The sequence below is a fragment of the Dipodomys spectabilis genome, unplaced genomic scaffold (assembly GCF_019054845.1).
Source record: "Dipodomys spectabilis isolate Male_0828 unplaced genomic scaffold, ASM1905484v1 ptg000163l, whole genome shotgun sequence".
Classification (NCBI taxonomy): Eukaryota; Metazoa; Chordata; class Mammalia; order Rodentia; family Heteromyidae; genus Dipodomys; species Dipodomys spectabilis.
Window position 1 is genome coordinate 12,903,417 of NW_024870840.1, and position 13,460 is coordinate 12,916,876.

The 13,460-nt window shown below is 46.6% G+C and overlaps 1 protein-coding gene across 1 annotated transcript in view; it reads left to right on the forward strand.

The window, feature by feature from the left end:
• Window positions 1-4,778: 4,778 nt before the first annotated feature.
• Dram1 (DNA damage regulated autophagy modulator 1) overlaps window positions 4,779-13,460 on the forward strand; it is a 31,247-nt gene continuing 22,565 nt past the window's right edge. The window contains exon 1 of the mRNA XM_042693287.1: window positions 4,779-4,971. Coding sequence (XP_042549221.1) covers window positions 4,841-4,971 — 131 coding nt within the window. The 5' untranslated portion in view covers window positions 4,779-4,840. The remainder of the gene's footprint in view (window positions 4,972-13,460) is intronic.

Sequence of the window (13,460 nt, forward strand, 5' to 3'; positions counted from 1 at the left end):
GCACCCACCTGCGCCGTGAGTTAGCCTCAGAAGGGCTGCCGGTACTGCTCTGCCTGTCCTAGTTCTGACACCCCACGTGCCAGGGCTCCATTGCCAGATTCTGCCCAATCCATCTCCCCAAGAGCATTTTTTTGTATGTGTTTGTGTGTGTCAGTTGTGGGGCTTGAACTCTGGACCTGGACACCGTCCTTGAGCTCTTCAGCTCAAGGCTAGTGTTCTACCACTTGAGCCACAGTGCCACTTCTCGTTTTATTGGAATTATATAAGAATCTCTGGGACTTTCCTTGCCCAGGCTGACTTTGAACCACGATCCTCATATCTCAGCCTCCTGAGTAGCTAGGATTACTACCATTGGCACCAAGCATAAGCATCTTTTAAATGCCTTCCTTTTCTAATCACAAAAGAGAGTAGAGTTTTTTTTTGCATTATATAATATACATAGGATTATATAGATATGGGGGGGGGTCTGGTCATGGGGCCTGAACTCGGCCTGGGCGCTGTGCCTCAGCTCTTCAGCTCAAGGCGAGTGCTCTACCACTTGAGCCACAGCACCACTTCCAGCTCTTTTCTTTTTGTTTATGTGGTGCTGAGGAATCCAACCCAGGGCCTCGTGCTTGCAAGGCAAGCAAGGCAAGTGCTCTACCACTGAGCCACCTTCCCAGCCCCAGATTATATAGATTTGTATTTATATATTATCCTTAAGTAGTTGTATAAAGGGATTTCAATTCAAGATGTGAGAATAGAGCTTAAAAGAATATGATGAGCCGGGTATTGGTAGCTCATGCCTATAATCCTACTCAGGAGACTGAGATTTGAGGATCACAGTTTGAAGTTAGCCTGGGCAGATAAATCCAAAGGACACTTAATCTCCAACCGCCCACCCAAATACTAAAAGTAGAGTTGTGGCTCAAGTAGTGGAGTGCCAGCCTTAAATGACTAGGCCAAGGATCAGAGGCCAGATGCTGAATTCAAACCGCAGTTTAGAGGGGATCTTCTTAGGCATTCCAGACTGACCTCTAACTTCAACCCTCCTGCCTCAGTTTCTCAGGTGCTGGCTTTATAGGTGAGCACCACAATGCCTGGCGGGAGGCGGGGGTGGGGGTGGGTCATGGGGCTTGAACTCAGAGCCTGGGTGCCGTCCCTGAGCTTTTTTGCACAAGGTTAGTGTTCTTCCACTTTGAGCCACAGCTCTACTTCCTACTTTTGGTGTTTTGTTTGTTTGTTTGTTTGTTTTTGACCACTTAATTGCAAAGGTTTGAAGTCTGGCTAACCATGCTGAAATATGGTTGGATGGAAAGGGGGTGCTAATAAAGTCTGGCCTCTGTAGCATTTCTCTCTTGGGGTATGGCACAGAGCTCCTCTGCCTTGGGAAGGTTCTGTGATCTAGGTAGGTGAGAGAATTATTTTAAGTCAACTAAAGGCTGAAAAAGATTTTTTTCCGTGTGTGTGTGTGTGTGTGTGTGTGTGTGTGTGTGTGTGTGTGTGTGTGTGTGTGTGTGTGTACTAGTCCTAGGGCTTGAAATGAGGGCCTGAGCACTGTCCCTGAGTTGTTTTTTTTTTGCTCAGGGCTAGCACTTTACCACTTGAGCCACACACACACAGCTCCATTTTGGACAGTTCTGGTGTTACATTGGAAATGAGTCTCAATAGACTTTCTTGCCCTGGCTGGTTTTGAACATCTTTTATCTTCTGATCTCTAAATAATTAGGATTACAGATGGGAGCCATCATTACCTGGCTTGCCTTCTACTTTTTTTTTTTTTTTTTGGGTCCAGTCATGGGGCCTGAACTCTGGGCCTGGGCACTGTCCCTCAGCTCTTCAACTCAAGGCTAGCGCTCTACCACTTGAGCCATAGCGCCACTTCTGGCTTTTTTCTTTTTGCTTATGTGGTGCTGAGGAATCGAACCCAGGGCCTCTGGCATGCAAGGCAAGCACTCTACCACTGAGCCACCTTTCCAGCCCTTGCCTTCTACTTTTATAATATACTTTAGAAAGTCACAAATGGTTACATAGTGCATTTCCATTCCCATCTCCCCACACTCAAGCACTGAAAACACCAACCTTCAGAGGGATGGGTCAGGAGGCTCAGCCTATGGAAAGCGGTAGTTAGATCTGACAGTCTAGGTAGACCAGTAGAGTGGGACCAGGAGGAGTAAGTGTGCTGGGCTACAAATCTCCATCCTAAAACATCTAGATGAACATGCAGCCCATACTCTGATAACGGTCCTAGGTCCTTCTTTTGAAGCTCATTGGATACCAGGTTCAACTGGGAAGGACAAAGATCTTTCCACAACCTGGCAGCCTGGAGACCTGGCCGTAAGGAGTGGTCCAGAATTACATCATTTAGTAACTCTACCTTATTAAACAAACAAAGCCCTCTAAGCCTTGCAGCTCCCAGTCAATCTTTTTTTACTGTTATTTTTGGTCAGTTGTGGGGCTTGAACTCTGGGCCTAGGCCCTGTCTCTGAGCCCTTCAGCTCAAGGCTAGTGCTCTAGCACCTTGAGCTTCAGCACCACTTCCAGTTTTCTGGTGTTTAACTAGAGGTTAGAGTCTCACGAACAGTGATCCTCAGATCTCAGCCTCCTGAGTAGATAGGATTACAGGTGTGAATTACCAGCAAATAGTTCCAGTCAATCTTTACCTGAATGGCTCACCTCACCCCTGTAGGTAAATTCCTGCTTTGCTAATACATAACCATTTGTTATATTACTACACTAGGGGCAGCGTTCCAATTTTAGGCACTATACTCAAGAGCCTAGGAATTTCTGGAACAGATACTCAGCTTTCAGCCTCTGAAGTAGCTAGGATTGATTACACACTTCCAGGCTGGTCTTCAACATGCTATTAAATGGTGGGATTACCGGCTTTCATTACCACTCCCAGCCTATTTTTCTGTGTGTGTTTTTTTTTTAAGTTTTGATTTTTCCAGAGGCTGGTAACTCATACTTACAATTCTAGCTTCGCAGGAGGCTGAGATCTGAGGATCACAGTTCACAGCCAGCCCAGATAAGAAAGTCAATGAGTCTCATCTACACACACACATACACACACACACAAGCTTGAAGCTGAGCTGTGACATAAATGGTAGAGTGTCAGCCTTGAGTTGATAAAACCCAGGCCCCGAGTTTCAAGCCCCAGTACCAACACAAAAGAAAAAAAATTTCAAGTTTCTGCTTTTATTGCAGTCAAGTAGTCAGTCTAGAGGTCGGTTTCTGAAATAGAAATGGACCTCCATTTCCATACTTTCCTCCCTAAACCCTCCAAACCAACCAACCAACCAACCAACCATCTCACCAATTTGGTAAGCAGGTCTCTGGTGAGCTGGTATCTGGCACCTCTCCATTCTGCCACACACTGTTTACGTGGTTTCCTTAGTACCCAGGAAATACTGTCAGTCTTCTAATTTTTTGTTGCTAAGGCCTGGAATGCTGGTCTCACTTTAATTTAGTTAATTATTTCCTCTGGGGGGCGGGGGAGTGCAAAACTAAACCAAACCAAAGCCCCCCTAGCCTCAGCCAGCAGAGGCCTCCATTTTAGCTTTAATCCTATTATGTATAATTTAGCTGGCAGATTTAATCTCTGTTGTGGCTCCCTCACAAGGCATGCCATCCAGTCTTATATATGTACTTGGCACTCAGAATAGATACCTCAAAACCTCAGTGCTTTGAGCACCTCCAGAGATGTGTCTGTGCCTGTCTGTCTGTCTGTCTGTCTCTGTCTTCCTGGGGCTTGAACTCTGGGCCTGGATGCCTTCCCTGAGCTTCTTGTACTCAAGGCAAGCACTCCACTACTGCCGCCACCTCCTGCTCTTTTTAATAGGTTATTGGGGATGCAGCTCCTGGGCTGGCTTCGAACCTGCGATGCTCCGATGTCAGCCCTCTGAGTAGCTAGGATTCCAGCCGGTGCGAACCACCGGCTCAAACGCACCGTTTGAGGATCATACATGTGGTCCCGGCCCAGTCGAGGTCCAAGTGGGCTGAGGACGAACCCGGAGGAGGGACGCTCCTTCCAGGAATGAATACGGCCGGGGGCAGACCCACGGTCCCGCTCACCGTCGCCCGACGTGGAACCTGCGTGATGGATCCTAGTTTGCTGGTCCTGGGGCTTGAACTCAGGGACTGGGCTGTCTGAGGTCTCCTCCACCCCTCCCGCACCCCACTGCAGGGGTATCTCTAATCTCGGGGCTCCACTCGCGGAGCCCAGCCTGGGCTGGCTGGGAACTGCGATCCGCGCGTCTCAGCCTCGGGAGAAGCCGGGATGACAGGCGCGCGCCGCCGTCGCGGTTCTCCGGCCCAGGCCACCCACACTTCCGGGCCTCCGCGGGACCCCGGACGGGGTCCTGTGACTCCCACCCCACCCCCACCCCCTGACCCCAAGGGAAGGGGAAGTCAAGCCACACTTGCGTAACGGCCTAGGGTGCGACCTCTCCGGCGGGCATCCCCCGGGGGCGGGCGGGCCGCCCCCCCCCCCCGCCCGAGTCACCCCACCCTCCGTCCCCGTCCCGGAAAGCGACCGGAGCCCCCAGCTCGTCCGCGGGGCGCTCGCGGGGCGCCGGCCGCCCGCTTTGTGACTTCACCGGTTTCGCAACAAGCCCCCGAGGCCGCGCGCGCCCCACCCACCCCGGGCCGGCCGCTCCGCCGCCCGCCGCCTCGCTGGGCTCCGCGCGCTGCCCCTCCGTCGGGGGGCCTGGGCCCGCCCCGGCCGCCGCCGCCGCGCCCCCGTGCCGTCCGCGCCCGCCGCGCCCCCGCGCGCCCCGGCTCCCAGCGCCGCGCCGCGCCCCGGGCCGCCGCCTCCAGGCAGCCCTCCTCCGGCCGGCCGGCGTCCCGCGGCCGCGGCGCGATGCTGTGCTTCCTGAAGGGCATGGCCTTCGTCCCCTTCCTCCTGGTGACCTGGTCGTCGGCCGCCTTCATTATCTCCTACGTAGTGGCCGTGCTCTCCGGGCACGTCAACCCCTTCCTCCCTTACATCAGGTGAGAGGGGAGGAGGTGGGGGAAGGGAGGCGGAGCCGGGGAAGTCGAGGCCAGGGTCAGAGTCGGACTGAGGTCCTGACCCCGGAGAGCGAGGGGGGGGGGGAACCCCTGAGAGGTTGGGTGGCAAACGCAGCAGGTAGAATTCGCACCCAAGATCCCACCTCCAGGTCCCTTGGAGTTTGGCTGAAGTTCCCCCCGCGCGCTGGGCCCGAGCTGCCCAACACTTCCCGAGGGCGGCGCCTCTGGGACCAGAGCTCTCCCAAGTTTGCAGCTTGTGAAATCTCTGCCAGTCCTGGGGCTGGAACTCAGGGCCTGGGCTCGGTCCCTGAGCTGCTTGCTCAAGGCTAGCACCTCCACCACTAGAGCCACAGCACCACTTCTGGCTTTTTCTGTGTATGTGGTGCTGAGGAATCGAACCCAGGGCTTCATGCATCAAGGCAAGCACTCTACCACGGAGCCCACCTTCCCAGCCCATGACATCTCTTTCCTTATTTTACCACTTGATCTCTCCCACCCCCTTCCTCCGTGTCTCTGTCTCCAGCCTTTCCCGAGGTGGTGCCTTTCCTAGAGCCAGAGACCGTGGTGTGATATTAGTGCACAGATTACAGTTCCAAGCCTTGCAAGATGCATCCATTAACCCTCACGAGGGTCCTGCCCTCTTTTCCCTCCCCCTCCCTCCTCCGCTCTTCCTCCCCCCTTTCCTTTCTCTTTCCCTTTCCTTTTCTCTCCATTCCCTTTCTCTTATTTTCTGAGACTAGCCCTGCCGTGAATCCCAGGCTGGCCTCCAACTCAAGATCTTCCTCAGCCTGCACTGGTTGAGATTACAGTGTGCAGCCACCACAGCTGGCCTGACCCACCCATCTCTAACCAATGGGATTCCCTCTCCTCTGCCTTGGTTACTGAGAGGACGCTGAGATCAGTGACAGCCAAGATGTGTAACCAGTTGGAGGCAGAGATTAATTGTAAGACCTCTCCTTCACCAAACCTATTCAATTGTGGCTCTGTCCTGGGCTCGCTGGTGACTCACCCTAGCTACACCAGAGGCCGAGAGCTGAGGATCATGTTTCAAAGCCAGTCTCAGACACTTATCTCCTATTAACTAGCAAAAAGTCAGAAGTGGAGCTGTGGCACACGCACTTGCACACACACACGTAATACACAACACAAGAGAAGTATAAAGCTGCAAGGAAGAAAGCAATGGATAGAGAACAGGATACAGTAGCCAATCTGTAGTGGAAGTGGTGGTTTTATCCATGCGGGAAGAAATGTTCTGTACATAGAGGAAGACCTTGCCAGCTGGTCTCCTGTCCCCCCAAAAATCCTGGCCTTGATTTTTCATGACTCGTTTTATTCCCATGGTCCACCATTTCCCATCTCCTCCCTCCGCCCCTCTCCTTAAGCTCAAGGCTAGCCACAGTGCCACTTTGACTTTTCCTGTGATTGGTCTGATTCCCAGATCTCAGCCTCCTGAGTAGCTAGGATTACAGGTGGGAGCCTCCAGTGCCTGGCTACCTCCCCTCATTTCTGGAACAGGATAGTTCCTCTGTGATGTGAGTCAAAGAGCTGGTCTTCCCTAAAGTCCTTGACATGGAGAAAATAACAACTGTATGTCTTAAAGGGAAGGGTCTGAGGCAGAAGTGTGATGGGTATTAATCAGCCCAAGGGAGGTGAAGTTTCAGTCTTTGTAGTATCCTGAGGTGGTTGGTGATGAACTGTGTTCCAACGTGAACAGGAAACAGGAGACAGTCAAATGGGAAATGAGCAGACACGGTGAACCGCCCAGGAATGAGCTAAACATTGAACAAATCTTCAGGAATAGCTGAACTCCCTAAGAGAAAAAGTCAGTAGGTGGGGTCCCTTATCATCTGGAGCCATAAGCCAACTACAAACATGATCGCCTGGGGGGTTCTGATGGGTTTCTTGGCTTCTGGGAGAAGTTTGTAGCTCTGGATTATCTCAACATCTTTGGAGCAAGGAAGATGCAGGAAGCAGACACGCTGCAGCTATGTAGGGTCCAAAGATGTAGCTTAATGGTAAGGCATTTGCCTGACGTGTGCAAGGCCCTGGGTTCAACTGTGAGAAATGGAAGGATGTCAATGCCAGATTCACTCAGCAGACCAGGAACCGTTCACCTTTGTTTGTTTTTGTCAGTGGTGGGGCAAGAACTCTGGGCCTGGGTGTTGTTCCTGAGCTCTTCAGCTCAAGGCTAGCACTATACCACTTGAGCCACAGTGCCACTTCCAGCTTTTCCTGAGATCAAAGAGTCTCATGGACTTTTCCTGCCGTGGCTGGCTTTGAACTGTGATCCTTGGCTCTCAGCCTCCTGAGTAACTAGGATTACAGGCATGAGCCACTGGAGCTTGGACTATCTCCAGATTTTTTTCTCTTGTTCTTTGTTCAAATATCAACTTGGTGAGAATTGTCCTGATCACCTGGTTTTTAAATTCCTGGTTCCTCATATCCAGTCTAACTGTTCACCAGAGCACCTGTCTCCTTCTAGCAAATTTAAAAATGCAAGTTCTCCAAAGATTTTATGAGTTGAAAAATGTTCTGTTTATTCCAGATGAGAGCCTGTCTCTTCTTAGTGGGGCTGGTGAGTGATTTGGACTCCTCAGAGTGAACCCACTTCATTTGTTAGCATTGTTCAGCAATTTTGATAACATGATGTTTTCAGCACACTTACACAGTATTGTCAGAATTCATAAAGAGGAGGGACTCTTTCCAAGAACAACATTGTTTTCTTTTTTGCCAGTCTTGAGGCTTGAACTCAAGGTTTGGGCATTGTCCTGAGCTTCTTTTTCTCAAGGCTAGCACTCTACCACTTGAGCCACAGCGCCACTTCAGACTTTTTCAGTTTATGTGGTGCTGAGGAATTGAATCCAGGTCTTCATGCATGTTAGGCAAGCACTTTACCACTAAGCCACATTCCCAGCCCAAGTTTTCTTATTAGATGTGTTGTCTTTGTAGCTTTAGGCAAATGGCTCTCAGACCTATGGAAAAGTGCTCAGCTTCATGAATAGAAATAAAAATTGAAATTGCAACTCAACTCACTAGGTGCTCTTTTTTACCTACTGTATTAGCAGAAAACAAATTGTTTGATAACAGTACTGGTGAAATTTGGGCGAAACAGGCTCTTTCCTGCATTACTAATGTAGAGATAAATTGATTTCAGTATCTATATAAATACTGGCAAAAATCTATGACAATTACAAGCTTTTAAAATTTTTAAACTTTTCTTCTGAACTTCAAAGGGTTCTGTAAGGAGGTTACAATCGAGCATGCCCATCTAAGTGTCTAGGGTTACCTGTTCGAAGCCACCCTTCCCTCCCTAATCTTGGGTGGCCCTTCCCTCCCCCCCAGCTCATTTCACATCTCCTACTTTCTTGGTCATGTTTGTACATTGAGTATTCGGGCTGTATTTATTCCATTTCCTTTTTCATTCATTTCTTTCCCTCCCACTACTGAACGCTTACAATCTCAAACTCAGTTATTGATTTTATAAACTTTTATTGTTTAAAAGGCTTACTCTGTGGAGATTCACTCTTGCATATACTTTATATGAGTGAACTAATCGTGTATATAAGCATCTTGCTTCTGTGATCATATAGTAGGTTGTGTTTTGGGACTAAGATTCACATGTGGTAGAAAACACGCATCTTTTGTCTTTCTGGATCTGTCTTACTTCATTCAATGTGATATTTTCCAGATCCATCCATTTCCCAGCAAATTACCTAATTTCATGATCCATTCATCTGTTGTGGGGCATCTGGGTTGTTTTCATAACTTGGCTATTTTGAACTGTGCTGTGATCAACAAGGGTATGCAGATATGTTTGCTGTATCCTGACATTTAGTCTTTCAGATAAATGCCTAAGTATGCTATCACTAGATCTACCCTGGAGTGCTAACACTAGATCACATGTTTAGTTTTTTGAAGAATCGCCATACTGATTTCCATAGTGTTTGCACTAGTTTACATTTTCACCCTGCAACTTTGTCTTTTGTCTGTTTATATTCTTGATGATGACCATTCTTAACCTGAATGAGAAAAAAAAGTCTCAGTGTTGTTTCGATTTGCGTTTCCTTTATAGCTAGAGATGTTGAGTATTTCTTCATGGATTTATTTGCAATATGTACATCATGAAGTGTATGTTTAACTCTTTGTTCAGTTATTAATTGGGTTGTTGATTTTTTTTAAGCTCCTTGTATATTCTGGTTTTTAGACTGTTTTCTGATGTGTAGCTGGCAAAGACTTCTCATTCTGTAGGTTGTTTTCTTGGTGTAGTAACTATGTCCTTTGCCTTGCAGATGGTTTTTTAGCTTGGTACAATCTCAAGTCTTTCTTTTATTTGCTGTGACCCTGGCGTGCTATACAGGAAGTTTTGCCTGTGCTGCTGAGTTCTGGGATTACCCCTACTCCTCCCTATCGTAGTCTAAGATTTCAGGTCTTATGTTGCGGTCTTTGATCCACTTTGAATTGGTATTAGCACAAGATGACAGACAGGGATCCAGTTTCAGTCTTAGGCATATGGATGTCCAGTTGTGTATTCAGCATACACTTTTGATTAATTTGTCAAATATTAGGTGGCTCTAAGAATGTAGGTTTATTTCTGGGTCTTCTGGTCTGTTCCATTGGTCTTCAGGTCTGTTTTTATGCCATTATCAAACTGATTTTTTTTTTTTTTTTTGGTCAGTCGTGGGGCCTGAACTCTGGGCCTGGACGCTGTCCCTCAGCTTTTCAGCTCAAGGCTAGCGCTCTACCACTTGAGCCACAGTGCCACTTCTGGCCTTTTCTGTTTATGTGGTACTGAGGAATTGAACTCAGGGCCTCATGCATGCGAGGCAAGCACTGTACCATTGAGCCACCTTCCTAGCCCCCCAAACTGATTTTATTCCTAGGGCTCTGTGGTAAACTTTGTAGTCTGGATTTGTGATTCCTCTGCTTTAGCTATTCTGGGTATTTGGTCATTTAATATGAATTTTGGATTATTCTCTCTCTCTCAATGAATGACCTTGGAATCTTGCTGGGTATTACATTGAACGTGTAGGTGGCCTTTGGTGTTATGGCGATCTTCACTATGCTAATTATGCTATTCCATGAACATGGGAGCTCTTTATACCTCATGGCATCAAACTTTTGAAGTTATCTTTATGGTGGACCTCACTTCCTGGGTTTTTTGTATTTATGGTGGTATCAAGGAATTGAATCCAGGGCCTCACACATGCTAAGCAAGTTCTCTACCACTAAGCCACATTCCTTGTCCATTACTAAGAATTTTTTTTGAGGCTACTGTGAATGGGATTGCTATCCTTATTTTCTTCTCTATCTGTTCACTGTTGGTATATAGAAAAGCTACTAATTTTTGTGTACTATATCTATATCTATCTATCTCTATATGTGTATCCAAAGGTGTCTATCAGCTCTAAGAGTTTTGGTGGTGGAGTTTTTAGGAGCCTGTAGACATATCATTTGCAGACAGGGAATATTTGACTTCTTCATTCCCAGTTCAGTCCCTTGTATGTCTTCTCTAGCTTGTTGCTCTCGCTAGGCTTCAGACTGAATCGGAGTGGGAGGAGTGGGCTCTTGTTTTGTACGTGATTTTAGAGGAAACGGTTGCAGTTTTTCACTACTTAGTGTGATGTTGGCTGAAGATTTGTCATATATAACCTTAATTATCTTGAGGTATGATACTTGTATTCCTATTTTCTCCAGAACCTTTAACATAAACAAAGTAATGTTGGATTTGTCAGAGGCTTTTTATCTATTGAGATGATCATGTGATTCTTGTCCTTGATTCTGTTAATGAGCTGTGTTACGTTTACTGATTTTTACATATTGAACCAATCAATCTTGCATCTCTGGGATGAAATCAAATTTGGTCATGGTGCATGATTTTTTTTTTATTAACTGTTAATTTTGGTTAACAAGGATTTTATTAAGGAGTTTTGCATCTATGTTCAACAAAGATTTGTCTGTAGTTCTCTCTCTCTCTCTCTCTCTCTCTCTCTCTCTGTAAAGTCCTTGTCCAGTTTGGGGATGAGTTTAGTTCTGGCTTTATAGAATGAATCTGGTGATCTCTGGGCCTGGGCGCTGTCCCTCAGCTCTTCAGCTCAAGGCTAGGGAGCACTCTGCCACTTGAGCCACAGTGCCACTTCCGGCTTTTTTCTTTTTTCTTATGTGGTGCTGAGGAATCGAACCCAGGGCCTCATGCATGCAAAGCAAGCACTCTACCACTGAGCCACCTTCCCAGCCCTGGTGATTTTTTTTTTTTTTTTTTGGGTCCGGTCATGGGGCCTGAACTCTGGGCCTGGGCACTGTCCCTCAGCTCTTCAGCTCAAGGCTAGCACTCTACCACTTGAGCCACAGCGCCACTTCTAGCTTTTTTCTTTTTGCTTATGTGGTGCTGAGGAATCGAACCCAGGGCCTCATGCATGCAAGGCAAGCGCTCTACCACTGAGCCACCTTCCCAGACCTTTTTTTTTTTTTTTTTAAAATAAAGGTCCTATAGAATTCAGCTGTGTATCCATTGGGCCATGGATTTTTCTTTCTTGGAATTTTTTTTGAGTCTTTTTTCTTTTTGGTACTGCAGATGGAAGCCAGGAAGTTGTACTTGCTTGGCAAGTGCTTTGCCATGAACTGTATCCCAGCCTATTCTTCATTGCCATTTTAATTTCATTACTTGTAATAGCTCTGTTACAATGGTTTATATTCTCTTACCTCCATTTTGGTATGTTGAGGTTTTCTAGGAATGCATTCATCTTGCTACATTTTCTAGTCCAAGTAAAGGTTTGCAAAGTATTTCTTCACAATGTTCTGAATTATGCTTGTGCTTGTTTTTTTGGGGGGTGGGGGAGGGGTCTGGTCGTGGGGCCTGAACTCTGGGCCTGGGTGCTGTCCCTCAGCTCTTCAGCTCAAGGCTAGCACTCTACCCCTTGAGCCACAGCGCCACTTCGAACCCAGGGCCTCATGCATGCAAGGCAAGTGCTCTACCACTGAGCCACCTTCCCAGCCCATTGTACTTGTTATAATATTCTTTTTTTTAATCCCTAAATTTGTTTATTTGGATGATTTCTTTTCTCCTTTTGGTCAGGCTGGCTCCTAAGGGATTATTGATATTGTTTATGTTCTCGAAGAATTAACATTTGTTTTGTTGATTCTTGTATTTTTTTTAGTATCTGTTACATAGGTTTATGCCCTAATATTTATGATTTCTTTCTGTCCATTTGGTTTGGCTTGTTCCTGTTTTTCTAAGATTCTAAGGTTCATCATCACGATATTTATATGAGTTTTTTTTTTTTTTTTTTGTCCGTCCTGGGGCTTGAACTCTGAGCCTGGGCACTGTCCTTGAGCTCTTCAGCTCAAGGTGAGCGCTCTACCACTTGAGCCACAAGGCCACTTTATATGAGATTTTTTTTCTTAAATGGATATAGTTACTCGTAGATATAACTTTCCCCTGATAACTGCCTTTACTGTGTCCCAAAGATTCTCATATGTTGTGTTTTTCTTTTTGTTGGATTCTAAAACTTTTGGCATTTCCCTCATATCTCTTCAATGACCCACTCACCATTTAACATCCTTTGTTGGGAGCTTCCCTGAGTGGGAAATTTATCCTATAAATATATATGCTGGGGTGAAGAATGGCACATCTACACGGTTGGTTTTTTGCATTCATTCTTTCATTCATTTACTCATTTATCTTGTGTTTAGGGATGGAAACCAGGACCAGCAAGATCCGGTCTCAAAATTAACTCCCAAGCTGACACTGGTGTCTCATGTCTGTAATCCTAGCTATCTAGGAGACTGAGCTCTGAGAATCAAGGCTCAGAGCTAGTCTGGAGCCGACTGGTTAATTTTCAATTAACCAGCAAATAAGTGGGGCGTGGAGGTGTAGCCCCAGTGCTGGAGCACTAGCTGTGAGAATGAGGCCCTGGATTCCAGCCCCATTGATGCAAAGAAGCAAACAAATTCACAGACCAAGAAACAAAGTCCAATCGCAAGTCCTTGGTTCAATCCCCAGCACCCAAAACAAACGAATAAATATAAGTTACCTTTGTGTGGTAAAAGATGCAAGAGGGAAGTGAGAGTAGGTAAGGTGTAAGACTTTTGCTGCATAATTTTTGGTATGTACACATTCATTTTTAAAAATCCAGGGAATGTGGCTTAGTGGTAGAGTGCTTGCCTCGCATGCATGAAGCCCTGGGTTCGATTCCTCAGTACCACATACACAGGGAAAGCCAGAAGTGGTGCTGTGGCTTAAGTAGTAGAATGCTAGCCTTACGCAAAAGAAGCTCAGGGACAGTGCCCAGACCCTGAGTTCAAGCTCCAGCAGTGGCAAAAAAAGAAAAAACAAACAAACAAATGTTTGGGTTTCATATCAGAAAATTAAATAAAAAGTATGGGATCCAGACACTACTAAATTTAATACTAAACAAGTTAAATAATAAATTTTAAATAAATTTTAAACAATACAATTTAACAATAAATTTAGC